Source organism: Myotis yumanensis, unplaced genomic scaffold (assembly GCF_028538775.1).
Source record: "Myotis yumanensis isolate MYYU_CA2020_CCGP unplaced genomic scaffold, mMyoYum1.0.hap1 SCAF_3, whole genome shotgun sequence".
In the NCBI taxonomy this organism is placed as follows: Eukaryota; Metazoa; Chordata; class Mammalia; order Chiroptera; family Vespertilionidae; genus Myotis; species Myotis yumanensis.
Window position 1 is genome coordinate 25,036,827 of NW_027223754.1, and position 24,665 is coordinate 25,061,491.

Consider the following 24,665-nt stretch of genomic DNA (forward strand, 5'->3'; position numbering starts at 1 on the left):
TTTAAAAAAATAACCCATAGTCTGCAAGTTATAAAAAAATGCCTCTATTTTGTATTTAAAACAATGAATATTAGCTACGCACATACTTTGTATAGACCTATTTAGATTTAATCTAGAAATAAAGTACTTTATATTAACTGTCACTTAGAAACGGCTAAATCTGAAGGTTTGAAGCTATTCTGAGTCAGCTCTATGAAACCTCAAAGAAGCTCGAGAACTTCCTGAGGTCAGATTGTGAGACAGAGGGAGCTACTGTGCTCATCATGTGAGCTGCCTCCCAACACTTGGATCAAGAGAATCCGGAATACCAAATACCAATGCAATAAGGTTCTCTTGAGAGTTTAAAGACCATTGCCTTACACCACTGCTTCTCATATTGAGCAATGAGGTTGGTGGGCAGATGATTGCAAACAAGGAAGCGGTTTTAGGCTAGATAAGACTTTGCAGATAAGCTTTAGAAAATCATTAGATTAATTCAGTTCCTGGGGGAACAGAAGCTTTCCCAGGGTCTGAATCATGTAAATGTTTCATCCATAATCATTAGCTTAACTATGGCTTGACCACAATTTGCACACTTCATTGCCAAGCAGACACCGCCAAAAGCGAGTGCATGAGAAAGAATATAAATTATTTCTATTGAAGAATTTTTAGAACAAGGGTGCCATTAACAGCCAACGAGGATGGCACTTCAGGCTTTCTTGGTCAGTGTGTGCCACAGACCAAGAGCTTCCACATCACCTGGAATTTATTAAAGATGAAAATCTCAGGTCCAGCCCTCCACCATTGGATGAGAATCTACATTTGTGAGCATGTAAGTTGGCTCATATGCAAAATAAATTTCAAAAGCACTGAAATTAGGATTCAGTGGTTCTCATCCCTGGCTGAGGGTTAGCTTGAGCTGGGAGAGATTAAACAGAATCTCTACCCCAGGCCAATTAAATCAGAATCCCTTGGCATGGGGCTGAGCAATGATAAGTTTTAAGGCTCTTCAGGTACTTCTAGTGTGTATACAGTGTTGGAAACCATGGACGGAAAGGATACCATCTGTGATGGGCCTCACTTTTATGACAATCTTACCAAGCATCGGTGTTTTTATGTGTAATTCCTTCAACTGTATGTGCTGCCACAGTAGGCATACAGCACCACCCAAGCCCTCATGGAGCTTGAAATCTAGAATGGAAATATTTTAGTTTCACAGAACTACTTTATTATGTTGTATTATTTCTACAGAAGATTATGTGCTTCCTAAAAAAATCATGAGACAATAGTTCTAGAGAAAATAACTCAGGTTTTAAAATAAAATCAAAACAAAACTCAGGGTTTTTAACTATACTTATGTTTCCTACAATAAAATGGGGTTAATAGTTCAACCTCAGACCTTTGCTGTGAGGATTAAAATTGCTTGCTTGATAAAAGTTATTTCCCAAGCATCCTGGCCACAGAGAAGGCTAAGACTGGAACCCAGATTTCCTAACTCCTCCCCCTTGTTTTTCCACTGTCCCACACACATTAGTTCTGCCTCTGGTAAGAGGAAGTCAAAAAAGCTCATCTACTGGTAGTGAAATGTTCAAGTAGCTGGTCATAAGCCTGCAGTTACTATAGCAAACAGATGTGTTGTAGAATAAAGGAAGTACAATAGAAGAGCCAGAGAGGTGGCTTGGGAAAAGATGTATGAGTAATGGTTGAAGGATTTGGAAATACTTAGCCGGAAGAAAGGAAGCAAAAATATGACTTAATAACACTTGAGATACATAAAGGATTATGGAATTTGGACTGATGGCAAGCTGTTTTCCAAAGCTGCTAAACACAGGAAACAGACTAAGCTTGGAACGGTAGGCCTCTAGAAGAGAGGGAGTTTAAGGGTGTTGGGGCATGATGCTGAGACATGCTTACTGCCCCTGTAAGGTTGGTAGAATGTGAGCATTATTAGTACCTAGTGGTGGAGGGGAAAGCACTTAAACCACACCAGAAGCTGGAACTTAGAATTAAATGAAATTTTACTGGAACAGTGAGATGAATAAGATGTTAAGTCAAGAGTCTGTGAATTTCTACATATAACTCATTCTACATCTCAGCCTCAAGATAAAACATAACTTTTAAAAAAGTAACATTCTTGAAGATTAAATCATCATAATCAATCAAATGTATGGACATCTTTCTGACTTATTTTGATTAAAAAGAACCTGGCATTTGCATTAAGATCAACTAAAATATTCATGTATATGCCAGAGTCAATTCTTTCCTCCCTGCCCATCAGCACTCTTGTTTTATTATATTTACTAACTGAAAATGAAAGGTCCAGATATTGAGATTTCATCTGCTCTGTTGACTGAAAAGCAAAATAAAGATGCCAGTGATTAGCACTTTGCACTAATCAAGATATAATTACAGAGAGAATTCATGAGTACTCCATTAACCCCAATCTCCTGCTTCTCAATTAAGTGGTCTCAACAGGTAGCATAGAACAGCAATCATGCCTGCAATTGGCTGAGACCCCTGGCTTCCAAAGACCTTCATGTCTTTCAGTTTTGAGGATGGCACTCAGAACTCCCATATCTATCTTTAGCCAATATCACTAACAATAAGAATGGCGCCGAAGCTGGTTTGGCTCAGTGGATGGAGCGTCGACCTGCGGACTGAAAGGTCTCGGGTTCGATTCTGGTCAAGGGCATGTGCCTGGGTTGCGAGCACATCCCCAGTGGGAGATGTGCAGGAGGCGGCTGATCGATGTTTCTCTCTCATCGATGTTTCTAGCTCTCTATCTCTCTCCCTTCCTCTCTGTAAAAAATCAATAAAATATATTTAAAAAAAACAAAACAAAAAAAAACACACACAAAAAAAAAAAACAATAAGAATGGCTTCCTCCAAAAGGAATTGCCAAGGCTTAGTTGGTGTCCTTTAATATCACTAATAATAATATAATTATTAATTGGCAATTAATAATGCATCAAAATGGCCATAAATCCTCTTGAAAACCTTGGATGGATTTATAATGAGAGCCATAAACTAGTGTGTGCTCAACAGACAACCGAAGAAAGTCACGTAGCAGAAAATCCTACACAACAGACACGGCTTCTCTGACGGCTGGAAGTAGAGTAAGAAAACATGAAATGTCATCTTTCTGTGTCACCTGGCAATTTATATAGCAGAAGTGGATATTGATAAATTACTTAGTGGCTTTATTTTCCCATAGACTCACTTCATAAAATAAGAGGTGTTTCCATTGAATTCTATACTGAGAGCTAAGCCCTGAGATCTGGTTTTCCCTACCCTCGGGAGAGAATGAATAATGAATTTTTTCTGGGCTCTCTGAGAGACAAAGGGACCTGAATGTTTAAAGAGGGGTGTGCTTGATATTAAGAAAATAATTGCTTCTTAGGGCCCTGAAAAAAAGAGGGTTGCAAGAATGGATAGAGACCTACACATCTTAAAACCAGTATGTCTAACTTGGGGACTTGAATGTCCACAGTGAGGCTTTGGCCTTCTCTTCCATAGCCTAGCTTGGCACAAAGGAGATGGGACCATCAATGGAAGTCACTGACCTGAAGGAATAGGACTGCCTGCCCAGGGAGAAGATGAGTGAGATCCATTCTGAGGAAGCCCTGGCTTCACTGCCAGCCTGTGGACACCGAGCACACAACACCATCTGGGTGGTTATCAAGTAGTCAGAGCCCATAGGCTGAGAGGCATCTTTGAGGATACCTAATGCCTCTAGGCCAGCAGTGTGCAAACTACGGCCCGCAGGCTGGATCCGGCCCATTTGAAATGAATAAAACTAAAAAAAAAAAAAAAAAAGACCGTACCCTTTTATGTAATGATGTTTACTTTGAATTTATATTAGTTCACACAAACACTCCATCCATGCTTTTGTTCCGGCCCTCCGGTCCAGTTTAAGAACCCATTGTGGCCCTCGAGTCAAAAAGTTTGCCCACCACTGCTCTAGGCCCTTGTATGACCCAAAAGATAGATAGGGTACCCAGAGAATGACTGAGACTGGCCTTCTAACCAATCCTCAGGGCTGGAGGACAGATGTAACTTAAACTGATTTCAAAAATATAAATAAACATGATACTTATTGTACTCAAGTGCTATCCAGTAATTCATACTTCTTGCATCTGATTATTAAAGAAACCAAACTAAGCGTTAAGCAAGCTTTTAAGGCTGATGTTTATATAGATATTTCAAAAGATGATAATGTAGTTTGGGACACTGACTGCCAATTATTTTAGGTGAGACGTTTACTTTACAAGTGCCTTTTCAATTTCATAGAGTAGACAGTTTTAAGGTTCTTATTTTTAATAGATGGCAAGAATTGTTGCCAGAAAATCTCTCACTCTGTTTTTTTCTGAGTAGCAATGCGTTCTGTGTACAGATTCCAAGCCTTAACTACATCTCCTATTCACAGCTTCAGAGTAAGCACAGGAAATTGATTATTTTATTTTTCTACTATATTCCTTCATAAAAATGTGTTAAAGAACACTCTAGAATAAAGGGATAACTGCATCATAAAGCTTCCAGAAATCCTTAACTGTCTTACTCCACTCTTTGATCACCCAAAAGAGAAAACTGAGTTTATGGTATTTAAAAGGATTTGTGAAAATCACCTAGGACTCAATGGTCAGCAAACTCATTAGTCAACAGAGCCAAATATCAACAGTACAATGATTGAAATTTCTTTTGAGAGCCAAATTTTTTAAACTTAAACTATATAGGTAGGTACATTGTTATTAACTTAATTAGGGTACTCCTAAGGCTTAGGAAGAGCCACACTCAAGGGGCCAAAGAGCCGCATGTGGCTCGCGAGCCGCAGTTTGCTGACCATGGACCTAGATAATAGCCTCATTGTTAAAATCTTTTATTCTACCTAATCATTGATTCTTTGTTTTATTGATCATCCTATATAATAAAAGCCTAATATGCAAATTGACCGAATGGCTGAAAGACCAGAGGAATGACCAGTCACTCTGACGGGCACTGACCACCAGGGGGCAGACGCTAAATGCAGGAGCTGCCCCAAACTGCAGGCCCCAGGCCAGCCAAGGTGGGTGCTAGCAGGGCCCCCCCCCTCCGATCACCCCGCCAGTTGCCCCACAGATTGACCCTGATTGCCGGCCAGGCCTAGGGACCCTACCCATGCATGAATTTTGTTGAAACGGGCCTCTAGTCAAATATAAAATAAGATAGTAACCTTGACCTAATCATTGTCCAAAGCCTCTTTTGATCCACTGTACAGAAGTAATGACCAAAAGAATTTTGTTCACATTGTTAATTCATTTAAACTCTGTTCACTGTGAAGTTGTTAATGGCCAGGTTGATGTGGGTTCTTCTGACAGTGTGACACCATGGAAACACTACTTCAACAGAAGTCTCTTTGCCACCAGCCAGTTGTGTCACCTTGGGCAAATGATTTCACCTCTGTAGGCCTCAGTTTCATCATTGGGAAAATTAAATGATTAAAATAATGATTGGTAAGCACCTTCTAGCTTGCACTTCTATGAATCTATTCTTTATTGTATTTATAAGCATTCAAAAAGCCAAAGAGATCATCAGAACAAATGCATTGATCTAGAGATGACGCCTTAGAACAGGCCAACTTTCCTAATTTCAAAGGAAATGCATCACTATGAAGAGCTGCCTGTTTGACAAACTATTGTTTGCATCTATTAAAATAAGTATCTAGACAGATCATGCCTGGCAAACCAAATAACCTGAATCGGATGATAGAAATGCCATGGCATATAAAATCTTATATGCAAATACAAGGTGTTGATTGAACCTGAAGCACATGTATTATTCAAAATTTGAATTTATGTGACTTTCAAACAAATCTTTATTCATTCAACAGAAACCTCAAATAAGCAATTCTGTGTGACATAGAAATTTATAGAAAAGTTCTGAAGCTCTGTCTCTTTCATCTTCCGAAGGAAAAAAGAAAACCAACAAGATTTTAGAAGAGAAATATACACTAAACACACTTACACAGAAGACAAGCAGAGTTGACAAAGATCATTGCTTATCTGTCCCTTTTCCCCCATTGTTCACTATTCCTACAAATGAGAAAAGCTTGATTTAAGGTTTCTAAATATCTGTCTTTGTTGCTTTATTGCTTCCAGTCATCTTTGTGAGAACCTTGGGGTTTGGATGGTACCGTTCATTAGGCAAGCAAAAATCTATAGATCATTTTATGAAGCAATATCCATCACCATCTAGAAATCAAGGCAAGGTCCTAGAATGTACAATCAGAAGCCTTGGGTACAAGCTCCAATTATATATTTTACTATGTAACACCAAGCAAGTCACTTTACTCTGCAGGGTCTCAGTTTCTTCATCAGTAAAAGAGACATAATACTTTATACTTTGTGTTTGTTATGATAATTAAATGAAACAATAAATGTGATGCTTCTGAAAACATCTTTACAATTATCAGTTATGATCATTGATTTTATTATTAGGTTACATTCAGTCTACTCAATACAGTTTTACCACATCCCAGGATCTTTAAAATATTATGTATTTTCATTTCATTGTTGAGAGATAAACAGACTTTTTAAAACTTATTTTTTATAAATATAATAAATATAACGTTAATTTTGTTATGTAGACAGTTAATTCTTACTACTCACGGTAGGTATTTCTGTAAAATCTCCAAGAACACAAATTGCAAACACTGAACCATTGCTCTTGGGGAAGTTCAAGGTTTAGGTTCCTGTGAGCCTATAGTCATGCATTTTAATCAGTTGATCAATATAAAAGCTTGTTTTATATGTTCTTCTGTTTAAAGACACTTTATTTAATATATGTTTGATTCAAAGCCAATAACACTATAACTCATGCCTGGAACAAGCTTGTTTTCCCTGTAAGGCACATCACTACTTCTTGGAACTTAGGAACACTAGACAGCACTTCAGCACTGTCCTTGGGAGCCATTTAAAATGGCAAAATCACCAACAAAAAACACAAAAATTTTAAAAACCTGGTACTAAATAGATTACAAAAAGGGCACTGTTTGCAGTATGAGAGCTGAAAGAGAGAGTACAGTCAACTTTGTCAACCTCAGCTGAGAGCCTGCACATGGAGCAGCTCAAGATCTGCACCACTTTGCACATGTCTACAAATGACCATGGAAATGCCATGAGTACTGATTCTGTGGTTACAAATAAATGTCAGTAAGTAAGTAAATTCACAAATACAGAATCTGCAAATAATGAGGATCAACTGTCTGTGTGTATGTATACACTTGCATACATTTACATACAATAATATACTCATTCAACTCAATCATATGGCAGGCACTGTATTATGTATTTTACTTATATCTTCTCCTTTATTATAATAATTATTAGAGGCCCAGCGCACGAAATTTGTGTACGGGTAGGGTCCCTAGGCCTGGCCGGCAATCAGGGCCAATCAGGTTCCCCGCCTCCTCCTTCCCTCACTCCCTCAGTGCTGCCACCACCACCACTGGTTGCCCGCCATGTTCCGTGCCAACCCCTGGTGGTCAGCGCACATCATAGCTAGCAATCCAACTCCCGGTCTCCCGGTCAAACTCCCGAGGGGACACTTTGCATACCAGCCTTCTATATATATACTAGAGGCCCGGTGCACAAAAATTTGTGCACTCAGGGGGGGAGGGGGTCCCCCAGCCCGGCCTGTGCCCTCTCGCAGTCTGGGACCCCTCGGGAGATAACGACCAACTGGCTTAGGCCTGCTCCCGGGTGGCAGAGGGCAGGCCCAATCCCTAGGTGCAGCCCCTGGTCAGGCTCAGAGCAGGGCCGATTGGGGAGTTGGGGCGCCGCCCCCTGTCACACTCAAGGCAGGGTCGATGGGGAGGTTGTGGTGTTGTGGTGCCACCCCTTGTCACACACAGAAAAGGGCGGATCAGGGGGTTGGGGGGCTGCACCCTATCACTCACAGAGCAGGGCCAATCAGGGGGTTTGGGTGCTGCCCCCTGTCACTCACAGAGCAGGGCCGATCAGGGGGTTGGGGCGCTGCTCCCTGTCGCTCACAGAGCAGGGCCCATCAGGGGGATTGGGGCTCCGTACCCTGTCACACACAGAGCAGGGTCGATCAGGGGGTTGGGAAGCTCCCCCCTGTCACGCACAGAGCAGGACCCATCAGGGGGTTAAGGAGCTCCCCCCTGTCATGCACAGAGCAGGGCCAATCAGGGGGTTGAGGAGCTCCTCCCGTCACTCACAGAGTAGGGCCGATAGGGGAGTTGGGGCACCACCCCCTGTCACACACAGAGCAGGGCAGATCAGGAGGTTGGGGCGCTGTACCCTGTCACACTCAGGGCAGGGCCAATGGTGAGGTTATGGCTCTCCCCCGTCACACACAGAGCAAGGCCCGTGGAGGGGGGTTGGGGCGCCACCCTCTATCACCCACAGAGCAGGGCCGATCAGGGGGTTGGGGCGCTGCACCCTGTCACACTCAGGGCAGGGCCGATGGGGAGGTTATGGCTCTACCCCGTCACACACAGAGCAAGGCCCGTGGAGGGGGGTTGGGGCGCCACCCTCTATCACCCACAGAGCAGGGCTGATCAGGGGGTTGGGACGCTGCCACTGTCACACTCAGGGCAGGGCCGATGGGGAGGTTATGGCTCTACCCTGTCACACACAGAGCAGGACCCGTGGGGACGGGGGGGGCTTGGGGCGCCCCACCCTGTCACACACAGAGCCGCAGGGCGATCAGGGGGTTGGGGAGCTCCCCCCTGTCACACACAGAGCCGCAGGGCGATCAGGGGTTTGGGGAGCTCCCCCCTATCAGGCACAGAGCAGGGCTGATCAGGGGGTTGGGGCGCCTTTCCCTGTCACGAACAGAGCAGGGTGGATAGAGAGGTTGTGGCCCCGCCCCCTGTCACACACAGAGCCACAGGGAGATCGGGGGTTTGGGCGCTGCCCCCTGTCATGCTGATCCCGGTGCCGGCTCCGCTGATCCCGGTGCCAGGAGGCATATTACCCTTTTACTATATAGAATAGAGGCCTGGTGCACGGGTGGGGGCCGGCTGATTTGCCCTGAAGGGTGTCCTGGATCAGGGTGGGGGTCCCCACTGGGGTGCTTGGCCATCCTGGCTGAGGGGCTGAGGGCTGTTTTCCGGCTGGCGGGTGACTGAAGCTCCCAACGGCTCCTTTTTTTCTTTTCTTTTTTTTTTTTTATTCTGGGCCAGCTTTAGCTCTGAGGCCTGGCTGCTGAAAACATTGATACAATGTTGCGGTCAGGCTGGCAGAAGCCCGGCTGACTGAAAGCCGGTTTCTGGGGTTTTGTTTAGCTTCTATATTTGCAACATAGTTGCTTAGAGTTGCAGCTGAGAGGCGGGCAAGTGCGGGCAACGTTGGAGTTCGCCATCACTGGAGCAAGCAAGCCCCCCTGTTCGCTTCAGTGCATGGCTGCCGGCCGCCATCTTGGCTGACAGTTAATTTGCATAAGGATATGCTGATTAGCCAATGGGAAGGGTAGTGGTCGTACGCTAATTACCATGTTTCTCTTTTATTAGTGTAGACTAGAGGCCCAGTGCCCGGATTTGTTTACTGGTAGGGGGTGTGGCCTGCAGGGATTGCCTGCTGTGGGAGCACACTCATCCTGGTCAGCCAAGCAGCTGTGGACCCACCCTCTGAGTGGCTGCTCCTGCTGTAGGAGTGCTGCTCATCCTGGTCAGCTGAGTGGTGCTCCCACTGTGGGAGTGCACTGACCACAGGGGGCAGCTCCTGCATTGAGTGTCTGCCCCCTGGTGGTCAGTGTGCGTCATAGTGACTCGTCGACCAGTCATTCTGTTTGGTTGCTGGGTTTTTATATATATAGACTAGGAGCCCAGCACGTGATTTTAAATCACACAGCGTGGCCCAGCCCACCCACCTGCAGCCCTGCCTTGACACCCGAACCTGTCCATGCAGAGCTCCAGTGCGCTTGGCCCAGCCCCTGAACCCTCTGGCCTTCTCTGGCTGCTTCAAGCCCCGCCCTCAGTCCCTCTAGTCACCTAGGGCTAGTCCTGCCTTCTCTGGGTGTCTCCCGCTTCCGCCTTGTCTCTGGAGCAATGTGGCAGCTCCGCACCATCATGGCGCCAAACGAGAGTATGGAAGCCTCCCGCCTGCTGCACTGTGCTCCTTCCCCTGGCAGGTGGGCCACATGGCACTCAGAGTGCGAGCGGTGGGTGGCGAAGGACTGGTGAGGGGGGTGCTATGGGCTTTCACCCCTATCCTCCCTGGCACGGGATCATCCTGCCTCCTCTGGGCGCCTCCCTGCTTCTGCCCTGTCTCCTGAGCAATGCCCCAGCTAATATGCTAATGATCTGGTGGTTACCATTATGGCGTATCTAGCATTAGCATATTATCTCTTTATTAGTATAGATATAGATATAATGTAAATACCCATAAATTTAAAATATGAATTTGAGGGTGGAGGAGTTAAAATAGCTTGTAAAGATTCAAGAGATATATCCAGAATTTAAAACTAGGTATGATTTTAGAGCTTATGTTCATACTTTTCATTATTCTATATTTTATCAGGAGAAAATGAGTTTTTAAAAGTCTAGCAAATGAACAGGCATGATACTTACTGTAAAAATGAAAAACAACTACCTATGATCACCCTATTTAACTGAAATTTAAGTAACCAAGGTAACTTAATTTGAAAATAAAACTATAGATACATAAATGTCTATCATTATTCTAATGCATCCTTCCAATTTTTACTCATCCAAAAAATATTTATTAAATGCCTACTATGTGCCCGGAGGTGTTCTATGTGCAGTCATCAACTGAGAGGTGGTGTTGTGATGCCTTAGCAACTGACCTCAGAACTGCCCGCTATCCATCTTCTAGCATCGTTAAGATGTTAAAACCTACACACTGCTAAGGCAAGTTCAAACTCATAGGGGTCAAAAATGAAGGAAAGGGTATTGCTGGGAATTATATAAAGATAAATACTCAATATCCAGTTTTGTTAGGAATGATAGAAGTATTCATAAAAGCTTATATGTGAAACAGTAACTTTAAAGGACAGTGTATCAACCAGATAGATTAGACTATCCTACAATAAGAAACATCACCAAAATATCACAATAAAGGCATCTTTCTTGTCTTGCGAAGTCTAATGCAGGTTGAATGGCTCTCTGCTGTCTTCTTGGCTAGTCTTAAAATAATGCAAATTACACCTAAACACAATCAACGGGAAGCCTGGGGAATGTAGAGAGCAAATGGGTTTCAGATGAGCAATGTCTCTGTCACAGACAAATGTTCTTGTTAATCACAAATATAGTACATAAGCATTTATATTATGGGTAATCTTAAAATTTCCTTTGATTAATAGTACACAATGAGGAATATCTGTAATTTAAAGCTTTTTTTCCCCTAGGCTTCAAATTTATTTCAAAAAAATTATTAAGAATAATTTTCTTTTAGGATGTCCTTTAGGATTTGGAGTAAGAACTCAGTCTCATTCTTATTCCAACTATCTTATTTATATGGGTTTATCAAAAAAAAAAAAAAAGAAAGAAAGAAAGGGGGAAAAAATCACTAGCCAGCAAGAATGATATTGAGGTCTGTGACCCTTATCAGTTGCAATTAGTTAAATGAAGGTGGCTTATGTACTGTGTTGAAATTGTTCCCCCCAAATTTATGTCCAGTCGAAATTTCAGAATGTGAACTTATTTGGAAATAGGGTCTTTGTCGATGTAATTAGTTAAGCAAAGTTGACTCATACTGGACTAGTTCCAAACCTGATCTAGTAACGGGGGTCTATATAAGTAGAGGAGAGCACACACTGAGACACAGGGAAGAAGGACAGTGGCAAGGGAAGCAGAGATTGAAGTGATACAGCTGGAATGCCAAGGAAGGAGCCACCGGGAGGTAGCAAGACACAAGGAAGAATTCTTCCCTAGAGCCCTCAGAAGGAGTATGACCCTGCCCACACCTTGAGCAAAGACTTCTAGCCTCCGGACTGTGAGAGGATAAATTTCTACTGTTTTCAGCAACCCAGTTTATGAGACTTTATGGCTGCAGCCATGGGAAACTAATACAGATTGGATCTCAGACTTCAAATAAGAATTAAAAATCAGGAGATACTGCCCCGCTGGTCTTGAACCAGTGGAGAGTGTATACCCATGTACCAAGGGGATGCCAGTTTGATTCCCAGCCGTAGGGGGCATGCAGGTGGCTGCCGATAGATGTTCTCTCTCATCATTGATGTTTCTATCTCTCTCCCACACCCTTCATCTCTCTCTAAAATCAATAAAAACATATTTTTCAATCAGTAGATATAAGCATATTAAGATTATGGTAAAATCTGGTTATAATTTCCTCTATTTAGTTTTCATAAATGTTTTGAATTTTAGGCCTACTTGAGACATTTGCTATCACTCAAATCTTCTCTGGAGGGCCTCGCCATGCTTAACAAGGGAGAACCACTGGGTTTCCCTCATTCTCTAGTCTTAAGGTACTTCCCCAAGGTACACCTTTCTAACTTTCCTCTGTGCCCAGGTTCATCTATACACCAATCCCTATCTCAGTGCCACCCCAGCTTCTCAACGGTGCATGGCCCTGGAAAATGCTTCCATTTTATATGTGCAGCATACCCCTGCCATTCTCTCCTTGCTGCCTCTCCCTCAAGATCATTCATTATCTAGATCAGGAGTCAGCAAACCTTTTATATAAAGGACCATGTAGCAAATACTTTAGGCTTTGTGGACTCTAGGCTCCTTGACACAGCTACTCGACTCTGCCTTGTATCACAAAAGCAGCTTAAATGGAACGCAAACAAATGCATGTGACAGTGTTCCAATATAACTTTATTTATGGACACAGAGTATGAGTTTTATATGTCTTCCATATGTCTCAAAACATTCTTCTAATTTTTTTAACCATCTAAAAACAAAAATGAGTTTTGGCTTTCTGACATACAGCAGCTGGTCAAATTAAGTCCTCAGGCCCCATTTTGTTAAGTGTACCCTGTTCTAGATCACTTGTTCTCAAGTGGGGCCAGCCTTGCCCCCCAGGAAACACTTGACACTGTCTGGAGACATTTTTTGTCATTAAAACTAGAGGGGTTCTCTTGGCATCGAATGAGAAGCCAAGGATACTGCTAATCATCCTGTCATACACAAGACAGCTCACCACCCCCCAATGAAGAATTATCCAGTCAAAAATGTCAATACTATTGAGATTAGAAACCTTGCTCTAGATATAGGATTCCTATGAGATATTGAGAACGCACCCTAACAAATCCCCATAAGTTATATAGTTAGTAAGGCCTTACATAAACAACTCTCTTCATAAATTATTCTCAGAACTTTCCAGGTGCAGTTACTTTATTTTTTTAATATATTTTTATTGATTTCAGAGATGACAGGAGAGGGAGAGAGAGTTATAAACATCAATGATAACAGAGAATCATTGATTGGCTGCCTCCTGCACGACCCCTACTGTGTATCAAGCCCAAACACAGGCATGTGCCCTTGACTTGAATTAAACCTGGGACCTTCAGTCTTCAGGCTGGCCATTGTTCTATCCACTGAGCGAAACCAGCTAGGGCAAAGTGCAGTTATTTTAACAGCTCTTCAATATACTCTTGTATTTGTAGATCTTCAAGGTGTGCTGTGTATTGTAGTCAGGTGCATATGTTCCCTCTTCTTACATGGTAAACCTGAGAAGTGCAAGGGCATCTTATCCACCTTTGTATTCCCACATCACAGGATCTTTGTGGAGAGGAACTGAGCTAAGAAAATAATGAAAATAATGAAATGAAATCTTCAGACTATGAACTTTCTTAAAGCAGGTACCAGATAAGGAAATTGCAGAAGCTGCTTCTATCCCTCACAGTGAATATTTGCTATCCTGGGTGGTCAACTGGCAACAAGGTGCCACGCTAGATGGAGCATGAACTAGCTTTGGCCAGAAAGCCTGGTGGGACTGCAGCTGGTTGAGGCTCCATGCAGTGAGAAGTGCCCCTGCAGGGGTGGGGAACCTTTTTTCTGCCAAGGGCCATTTGGATATTTATAACATCATTCATGGGCCATTCAAAACTATAAACTTAAAAATTAGCCTGCTATATTTGGTCAAACATTTAAATAACTTGCCCCTGATGCCTTGGCAGGGCCAGAATAAATGATTTTGCAGGTCTGAGAAGGCCTGCAGGCCAGATGTTCCCCATCCCTGATTTAAAGCCAGATAGGACTTCCTGCACCACTCCTGGAGGAGTTGAATGGCAAGCATCTGTTGAACTTGGAGTCAGAAGCTAGAAGTTTTATGGCATTACACGGGGCAGGGCAATTGAGGTCACAGAGACAATATGGATTTGGCAGAATACCTAACTCTGAGTTTGCTCAGCCTTGCTCCCATCTGACATAACCAATGCCCCTGGGATTCTCAACCCAGCTTCCCTCCCAAACTCCTGATTTTCTCTCAATCAAGAGTTTGCTCTTCCTTTCTCACAGCTCCTCTCTGTCCCTACCCCAAGCCTCTGCACTGGTTATGCTTTTCCCTCCTGTGTTTTCTGGTATCAGCTTGTCCACACCTGGATGTCCAGGCCAACGCCTTTCTGGTTCCCTCCCGGCACACAGCCAAGTCCCTGGCACACAATGCAAAGCCTCAGGGGCCAGCCTCTCAGACACTCAGACCATTTCTCCTTTCCTCCCACCTAACCTCTGCTCAAACCTGGTCTCCTGCTCACTCCTATTAGCTGCCACCCGTCTCCCCTCTCTGCCCAGTCGCACTGGATTAATGTCTCATTTGGCAGATTTCCATGGCTGTTTCAATTATTCTTCTCCCCAAGGTTTCTGAGACCTTGTACCCTGTCCTATGTTACTTGCACTTATCCTCAGGCAGGAAGGGAACAGCAGGTTACATTTTCCTGTCACTGTCTGTGAGGAAGAAGAACATGGCAGTCCAGCTGTGTACCGAATGTAGCAGAAGAATCAATGTGAAGATGAGGAGCACTTACAGACCACATGGGACAGGAGGCTCACCCAACGGGAGCAACCTTGTACAATAGGCAATATAATATTTTAAGTGCAAAATTATACAGCACAGAGCTCAGAGCAGAGTTAATAAAAATAGCTTAATTTTCTAACTGGACAGAGCTTACTTTTACTGAGCTCTGACTATGTGGAACTGTGATTAGCACTTTGCATTTATTAATCAGCCGGTGTAATCATCATGGAAATCATTTGATATAAGTAATGTCATTATACCCATTGTACAGATTAGGAAAAGGAGGTTCAGGCAAGTGAAGTCCTCAGCTAATGAAGAGTGGGGCCCAGGTATGTCTGACTTCACAGCCCACACTGTATTAACTGCGATTTCTAGTAGCCAGGAGGAACTCCAGAGATTGGTTGAGACTTAAACTGAACCTTGGAGGATGGAAGGTGTTGAAATCCATGACAAGAAGAGGAAAGGGCCTCTTGGATATAGGATATCAGCAGGAAAGGCATGGTGGGCCACTGGTACATTTGAGAGTGTGTATTGAGAAGACAGAGGAAATAGGGTTGAGGATAGAGAAGAGCTAACTTGTGCAGCTGCTGTGAACTAGAAAGACTAACGAGTCTGGGTATCATAGGAAACAGTCACCAAAAATATTGCACAGTACAGTAACCAGTTGTGTTTGAGGAATAAGATTATGACACAAAGATATACTTCTTGCCCTTCAGGTAAGTCCCTGACAACAGTTACATCAGTGCTTCCTGAGTGGAATTTGAGCTTCCCCAAGGGGAAATGTGTGAAATACACATGAAGCAGTACCCTATTTGGCCAAGTATTTACTTAGGTCATTGTATTAATTTTTGATAGCTGCTATAACAAATTACCACAGATTTAGTTCCTTAAAATAACACAATTTTATTGTATTACTATTTTAAACATCAGGAATCTTAATTCAATATGCAACCTTAATTCCTCTCACCATGCAACACATATTCACAGGTTCTGGGGATTAGGATGTGGAGATTTTTAGATACCGCTATTTGGTCTCCTACAGTCAGTGATCTTGCCTTTGGGGATCCATCAAAGGCAGACCTAAATATGTCCTTACAGGTCAACCAGGCAGCCACTTGGAAAAAACCACAGCTCAGTGCACAGGAGCCCAGAAAAGCAACCATGAAGTGCACAAGCTTAGGGCTCTGTCTGGTTGCTCATCCTCTCCACTCTGTAGGAAGTACTCACCTTCACCCAGAGTCAGCTCCCTGTGAGCAGTCTCTGGGGCTAATCCCAGTCTTAAATGAGCAAGATTGGAGCTGATCTCTGAAGTTTGGCATTAAGCTTCTAGCTCTTTTATCACTTATGTTTCTATTCTGATAACAGAACCTCTTCCAAATCCTGAGATCTATACCCTTTTCTGGGCCCTCATTGTGGTGTCTGGTTCCTTGTTTTACTCTCTAGAAAATGACTTACTCTGGTCTCTACTTGCCAGGCCCCAGGCCCAGATCCATGGTCCTGCCCCCAGCTTGGTGGCTGTCTCTCCCTCCTGACAGGTGTCGTTAATGTCAGAGCCTGTTTGTCTCCTCGGCCATCCCCTGCCCATGAATTCACAGTCTATGCTCTCCATGCCCACCAGCACTGTCTCGCTAATGGGCAGCTCCAGTGCCAGGCTCGCCTCAGTTCATAGAAAGGATCCTAGAAAGATCTGTCTCCAAGGAGACACAACAGAATGTCCCTGTGTGCTATTCCCAAGGTAGTGTGTGAACAGCCCATGTTAGGAGCCACATCCCTTATTAACTCATTTACCAAATGCTCAGAGCACCTTCTAATTTTCTTTTTTATATATATTTTTTATTGTTGACACTATTGTACATGTCTCCCACTTCCCCTCCTTTGCCTACCTTCACCCAGCCCCCACCTCCCAAAAGTGCTTTTAAATCTATTGTTTATTCTGATAAGGGTTAGTAAGATCACTTCATCCACCATTCCAATTAAATGACAGATAAGAAATCTGAGGTTGAAAAAGATAACAGAGCTACTAAAAATTATATAACTAGGCAGGGTTAGAGCCTGAATTCCCGTCTCCTGACTCCCAGGTCAGTATTATTTCTGCTATATTATGTCAGTGGGTCAAGCCTGTAGATTCTGGAGGGGAATCTCAGGGTTAGAAGGAATTTAATGTCATCCAGACTAACTATATAATCTAGGGACTTTAAATGTCATGTATGCTAATTATGCAGGAACCCCCTCAGAAAATGCCCTGCCAAGTGATTAGCATTTCCCACAGCTACACATTTACCTTTAAGTATCTCTGAATATTAATAAATTCTCTCTTATCTTGAGCTCAGATCTAATTCCCTCATTTCTACTCACTCCTTGGTTATATTTGTTGCAACCAAGCACATATATGCATGTGCACACACATTCACATATGTACACACACACACTCACACACACAACATGAATATTCCTCATGACAGTCTTCCAAATGATTTACCCCTGAGTAATCATTTTTCCATGCTTAACAACTTTTGCTTCCTTCACTCTTCCTCCAATGAGAGGATTTTCATGCTCTTCATTGTCTGGCCTCTGGCCTCTGGCCTCTGGCCTCTGGCCAAGTCTCCCCTCAATGCTCTTCATAGTGTGATATGACTACACAACCTCACTCTGGCCTCTGATCTCAGCAAGATCTCCATGCTGAGGTCTGCTGACCCTGGAAAACACGATGAGTCTAGAGCCGCCCCCCGCCCCCACCTGCTCTCATCTTGCAGCAAAATCTAGAATAGCATGAACTAGAACAGAGATTCTGAAATACACTAACCAAGAATTGAAACTGGTTTTTGTTCCAGTAATTCAGGTGTTCTAGTAAACGTGTACCCACCTGGAGAAGGCAACTAAAATGACAGCTAATTCTGCGGGATACCCAGCTGATGCGTGAGCCCAGGGCACCCTGAGTCGGAGGAAAGGTAATGATTCACAGGTACCAATTGCTCACCCTCAACACGTGGAATAGCTAGGAGAAGCAATGAGTCGTGCTTCAATTATTCCTGCCCAGAAAACACTACAGTTCAAAGAGCCCATTATTCTTGGAGGGGCAGCTTAGGCAGCACACCTGAGCAGGAGAATTGCTTCGCTCTGGATCTTGATTCACTTTCTTGAGTTTTATATGTTTTTTTTTTCTTTTGTTTTCATTACAGAGGTAATTTGAAGCCACGCTGGTTGATTAGGCAGAGCAGTTCCTAGATGTGCACAGGGCAGCCACAGTTCAGAGGGTGAAGTCTTTCAGGAACTGCTGCTGGGCTGGGCTGGGCTGCAGGCAGCAGGAACCATGACAGGTAAAGAGCTAAAGGGGCGACACAGAAGCTCAGGAAGCCCGTGGCCTCGGTATCATTTCTGGTGCCTCTTGGTCCTGATCCTGTACTTGTAGTAACTGAATTTGTGCTTGAGACCAAGCCCTCCCCTATAGCCTAGGTCTGGGAACCAGGTTTTTGACATGTTGCGTATGCTTGATGACCAGCCCAGTACTCTTAAATAATGATGCTCTGCAACACTTTTAACAGTCCTTCCTTTTCACCGTGGTCGACAAACTGCGGCTCGCGAGCCACATGCGGCTCTTTGGCCCCTTGAGTGTGGCTCTTCCTAAGCCTTAGGAGTACCCTAATTAAGTTACTAACAATGTACCCACCTATATAGTTTAAGTTTAAAAAATTGGGCTCTCAAAAGAAATTTCAATCGTTGTACTGTTGATATTTGGCTCTGTTGACTAATGAGTTTGCTGACCACTGCCCTAGAACCACATGATCGCAGCCAGGACCTTGCTTCCACCTGCCAGACTTTCCTGACGCTGGTGCCCTGCTCAAGACTCTGCAGGACCTCTGTACCCAGACGCTCCATTGCTAGGTTCTACCCTCCTTAGCAAGCCCTCAAACCCTATCCTGTGCCACACCTCCCTAGCCTACCCTCTGCTTATACTCTTACCTAAGGACTCACCTCTCTCTAATAGGTATACTGTTTCCTTTGCTCACCACCAGCAGCTGGGTTGACACTAACCCAAGCCCAGGGACCAATTTCACTTCCCAAGCCCTTCAATTCTATCTGATGTTGCCACTTTTCAAGATTCTTTCTTCTCAGAGCCGTGTTAGAAGAAAATGGATGAGAGGATAAGCTTCGGAACAGTGATGTGCAGCCTGGGAACGCTGAGCAAGGTGAGGAAGGGGAATGCTGTTTCCACAGCCCCACACACCAGTAGTGCTCTTCCACCCACCCACCCCCGTTCCCTACTTGCCTACCCAGCAACCTGATTTCTGTCACAGTGAGGACTGGGCCAGTTTTATGGACACCAGAGCAAAGGCACTATATAAAGATTTTAGCTTAAGTGATTTTGATTTTTCTTTTGGAATATTGATGGCAGCTAACAAATTACAGCCAAGTTCTATTTACAGCTCTGAGGGTATTTGAATTCAGGAAAACACACTTGCACTTGGCGATCTTGGGGATATATTTAAATTCACAAAGAACTATTTTTGCCATGTGGTGATTTTTTTTTACAGAAATAATAACTCTATTTGCTAATTAAGGTGATAAACAATGGTACAGCTCCTCTTCCATCTCTACCTCTGAACTTAAATTTAATAGCAATCCTCTGCTGCGGCAGAGAGAACAAATGAGCTAGTTGCTCATTCATGGAAAACAGAGAAAAATTTTCCAGGCACTGTTTTTTTGAGGTGTCTATTTTAAGAGATTTGAAGGGGAGCAGGTTACAAGGTGAGTATCCAACCTTTTAAAGAGCAAGAATCAGGAATTTCAATCAAGTGGTTGCTTATCAAATGCTCATACACAGAGTATGCCCCCAAATAGGCTGAGCTTGTCACCAGATTTCATGTTTCACAACCCTATCCTATATCTGAATGTCAAAGCCACCTTTGCAAAAAAAGTGTTCTTTTGTTAGACTAAGTAGAAAAATACAGTGAAAAGATTTCTTGCTATTCTCTAAGTAAAAGAAGATCTTTCTCCTAAGAAAAACACTGCTGAGGATAAAAGCCAAGTATTGTTTTATACATTCTCCAAATTCCAAAATACCATTTAAAAAAGAATTACACCCACGATTTATGCACGATTCATTAGACAGCAGGATAAAATGAACTGCTAAATTTTAATTGCATTGAAAGAATAGGCATCTTGAACTACACCTCCAAGTTCTTTGGATTATAATCTATTCTAGTTAACATCTTCACCATAATGTATGCCTTGTTCAAATAGCCTACCTTGATTAAATTAAAACAGTATTTTTAGTTTTGTGCTTTGATAGACTTCCGAAAAAAAAATTTTAGTTAAGCAATTAGAAGACCAAATGTTATCAATATGTAAGCTTTTGATTGTGAAAGTTAATAGGTTAAAAAAGAGAGATGAAATATTGTCATTTGTTAGAGCATTGATGGACCTTGTATGCTCATTGAATAAGCGAGATGAGAAAGGACAAAAAACATGTGATTTTATTCAGATGTGAAAAAAAAATGAACATACAAAAAACAAAAACAAACTCATACATGCAGACAATAGATTGGTGGTCACCAGAGGAGGAGTAGAGAGAGGGTGAAATGGGTAAAGGGGGTCAAAGGTGCAGAGACAGATAGAAACTAGACCTTCAGTGGTGAGCACTGAAATGCATGTAATGTTATAACCAATGTTCCCTCAATAGTTAAATAAATCATAATGGATTATTGAATTTATAGCAGATAGCCTGGCCAGTGTGGCTCAGTGGTTGAGTGTCAATCTATTAACCAAGAGGTCACAGTTCCATTACCTGTCAGGGCACAACCTGGGTTGTGGGCTCGATCCCCAGTGTGGGGCATGCAGGAGGCAGCCGATCAATTATTCTCTCTCATCATTGATGTTTCTCTCTCCCCTCTCCCTTCCTCTCTAAAATCAATAAAAACTACATTTTAAAAAAATTGTAGCAAATCATATTTAACATCTGAAAATAAGGATTTAAGATTTATATTTAAAACTCCATATCTATATTTTCTTATTCTAAATAGAAAATCTCTTTTAAAAAAAACCCAACTCAGTTGTCTGCAAACAAACATGGTTTTCATAACTGCAGTTTTCCTCTTCCCCTCAGGATACCCCGCACCACACAGGCCCGAGAGGGAATGTACCTGTTACACACAGCACACTCTCCGTTACCATACTGATTGCAGACTGAAGCTAGGGAAGAACACTGTTCTTTGCATAATAGATATAATATCTTACATAACATACAATAAGTATGACAGTCAACATCTTGCAGGAGGTAAACAGCCTTTCAGAAGTTGCAAGCTGCCGGCTGACAGATCTAAAGGAGCCAGGTTCAGAATGAGTACCTGCTATTGAACTTAAAGGTCCACGACAGTAAGGTTTGCCAGGGCTACCTGCCCCCTCCCTTTCGGTGTGGAAGGACATCTGCCATGAGTCTCTGATTCTGGCAGCCACCACTGAAGAGGGGGCAGAATTAAGGAGACAGGCACACTGCTTGAACTCCGGCATCTCCCCTCGATTGCGCTTCACACACATACCTGTGGCCTTTAGCGGGGTTTTCTCTCCTAGCAACAGTTTTAACCTTTTGGCATGGATTTTGCCTTGATAATGGGAGTCGGCCACCACCGCTGAGGTAAAAGACATGTTGCAGAGTGTGCAGCACTTGTTCTTATCAACCATATCAGCACCACTTCCCTGCCAGGGGAGAAAAAAAAAAGATAACATTAGAGAGAAGCCCAAGTCCTAAGATGTCTTTATTCCCATTCCATGCTGTTGCAGATGAAACTGACCACAGACTTTCTTATGGAGATGTCTCTGGTTTTTGCTCTGCAATCTCTTTGTGCTTCATGATAAGCATCAAAACTTAACTGAGTTCCTGACTTCACCCCACATTTATTTAGCGGCTGCTGCTGCCAGGCATTGGGAATATAGGACAAATGTTCAGATAGGAATTACCAGAAGAAAAAGGAGCCCACAATTAGGGGAGAACATATTGTGTCTGGCGCCGTGAGGAAAACAGCCTCTAATTGCACCCATTATACTCATTAAAATAGGTAAAATATCAGAGTTCGGGTGACCTGAATTATTTAGCAGAAATTATCATTTGACATTCAGCTCTGCCTTTGACCAATTTTAGCCTCACCAGGCTACAGGGCCACGTGTTCAAAGAGAATTTTTAAGATTTATTTAAGGGCTTGAACATTTTTCATAATTAACTCGTGTATCTATAAGCCCTGATGACCATGCTGGCAGAATTTTCTATGTGAGTTTGTGTAATTTTCCTTTTCTCCACGAAGGTGATTAGTTAAATTCCACACACCCAAAAACTGAAATCCAGCTTGATTTTTATTCTTTTGTAAGATTTGATGAAAATGAAACATGAATCAGAAAAAAATAAATCTTTTGTCAGACCATGTGACCTAGCTATTGTGCACACATCGTCAATTGCCTATATTTTGCCAGGGGAAGATTAATCCATTGGCACCCCTCCTGCCTAGTTGGAAATTGAGGGTAAAGTGGACTCTCAGATAAGGAGTTAATCTATTCCTTAATGGAACAGCAATAGCAAAGCATCTCTTTGTTAGCGCAGGCCGTGGATGAGTCTCCGGCCCCACAATAGGACTTTCTCTTATTTCTAGCAAGCCCAGAGAGTGCAATTTAAAATGGCATGGGGAGAAGGATTAGGGTGAGGATGGGACGGAGAAAGAGAATTATACTGTGTATTTTTTTGCATAATAATAAGATGCCCAGACTGCGGAGAGAGTATTGCCTTGCAAATTATGTGGCAGAAAACGAACTCTTCCTTCTTTAAGACATTAGTCTGTAATTTCTGTGATAATTAGCATTAGTCCTTGGGAGGAGTGGTGTGTGGTGGTTGGGGAGGGTGTGAGTGGTGGGGGGGGATGTGTGTTCCAGGGGCTGGCCTGTAGTTCAGGCGAGGAGGGGAAGTGAGAGACTTCAAAAGGGAACCTGTGTGATTTGGAGTTACAAAGCCGCACCTACTGCAATTTATCCTCTTGCTTAGAATATTAAGCCTCAGAGTGTCCCCCTTTATTACAGTTAATGAGTGAGATGTGAGGGAATGTACTTCTGGGGATTTGGGGGATCAATGAGAGAAAATGGATCCTGTGAAGAAAGAAGGAGCTCCCCCAAATGTCCTCTCCTAGAAAGGGACTCACCTTAGGGCAGGACACCTGACTAGTCACTGAAGATGCACCCACTGAGTGTGCCCTTGCTGAGCATTTAAAGTCAAGATGTTCTGAGTTTTCCCCTCATTAAAAAAAGAAAAAATCACTTTTACACCCTTGTGTGGTCTACAGTGGAGACTGACTGGGCCAAGCAGGAAAGGAGAGAGTTGGCTTCTCCTCACCTACCTCTCCTACCAAGCCCTGGAGCTGACACATAACCCATGGAGGGCGTAGAGCCCAGGGATACTCGGAAATGACAAATTGTGGTGTTACTAAGGGTTCAAGACCAGTAAATGTGGAGGTGATAGGCCAGGAGGGATGAAAGACCCAACCCAGTACTTTCCTATTATGTGCTATAGAAGATAATCAGTGCTACATTAAATAAAAAATAATGGAAGAAAGGTTGTTAAAATGAAAGGAGTAGCTTGAATGACCAATTTCTGATCTATTTATGCATGCTATGCATCAAGGTATATAATTTTTCTCAAAATTAGGCACAAGATCATAAGCCAAAGCTTAACCCACAGTCTATAACTATGTGGAGTTTGCACATCCCTGCTGCTACTTCCAGTGAAAGTGCAGCCAAACCTGGCCTCAGGAAGCAGTCCTTTTCTTGCTGGAGTGCTAATGAAAGGCCAGAAACCCAGAAATAGGGGCTGGTATCACGATATGAAGTACACTCAGAACTAATTTCCAGGGCAAAGAATTGGCCTTAATGTGGATAATGACCAATGGATTTATGTCATTGATTCATTCAGCACATTTTTAAGAACCTACTAAATATTAGATTCTGTATTAGACAAAAATGGCACTGCTCGCCGAAACCGGTTTGGCTCAGTGGATAGAGCGTCGGCCTGCGGACTGAAGGGTCCCGGGTTCGATTCCGGTCAAGGGCATGTACCTTGGTTGCGGGCATATCCCCAGTAGGAGATGTGCAGGAGGCAGCTGATCGATGTTTCTCTCTCATCGATGTTTCTAACTCTCTATCCCTCTCCCTTCCGATCTGAAAAAATCAATAAAATATATTTTTTTAAAAATGTCACTGCTCTCTGTTACCAAGGATGTTGAGACCAGGAGACTTGGAGAAGTCAGACCAAAAATAAAAATAAAAGTATTATAATCAAGGAAACAGAGTCTTCTCTTGGACTTACATCCTCCTAATTGTAAGGTTAAAAGACCGTTAAGATAAGTCTATCTGTGTGGATTTTTTTTCTTCAAACCTTTCTCATGCCTGGAATGCCTTTCCTCATCACTTTTTGTCTAATTCAGTCTTTTCAGAATTTGTCTTCATGGCGCAGTTTAGTCATCACTTCCTGAAGGTGAAGATTCTTCTGACCTCTCTACTGTTCTGCAGAAGTAAGCATTGACCTTGCGGTCTTCTATCTGCCCTGCACATAATTCTTTTACCACAGAACACTAACTAATACATTTATTTTGTTTCCATATTTGTTTCCCTCATGAGCCTATAAAATTCTTTTAAGATCAAGGAAATAATCTCACTAATATTGAAGCCCCAGCACTTAGCACAATGCTTGCCAGACAGGGGGACCTTTAGTTGTTT

The 24,665-nt window shown here is 43.0% G+C and overlaps 1 protein-coding gene across 1 annotated transcript in view; it reads right to left on the minus strand.

Moving 5' to 3' along the window:
- The window catches only part of ZMAT4 (zinc finger matrin-type 4), a 330,350-nt gene that overhangs the window by 126,639 nt on the left and 179,046 nt on the right, over nt 1–24,665 (minus strand). The window contains exon 4 of the mRNA XM_070408446.1: nt 21,455–21,611. Coding sequence (XP_070264547.1) covers nt 21,455–21,611 — 157 coding nt within the window. The remainder of the gene's footprint in view (nt 1–21,454; nt 21,612–24,665) is intronic.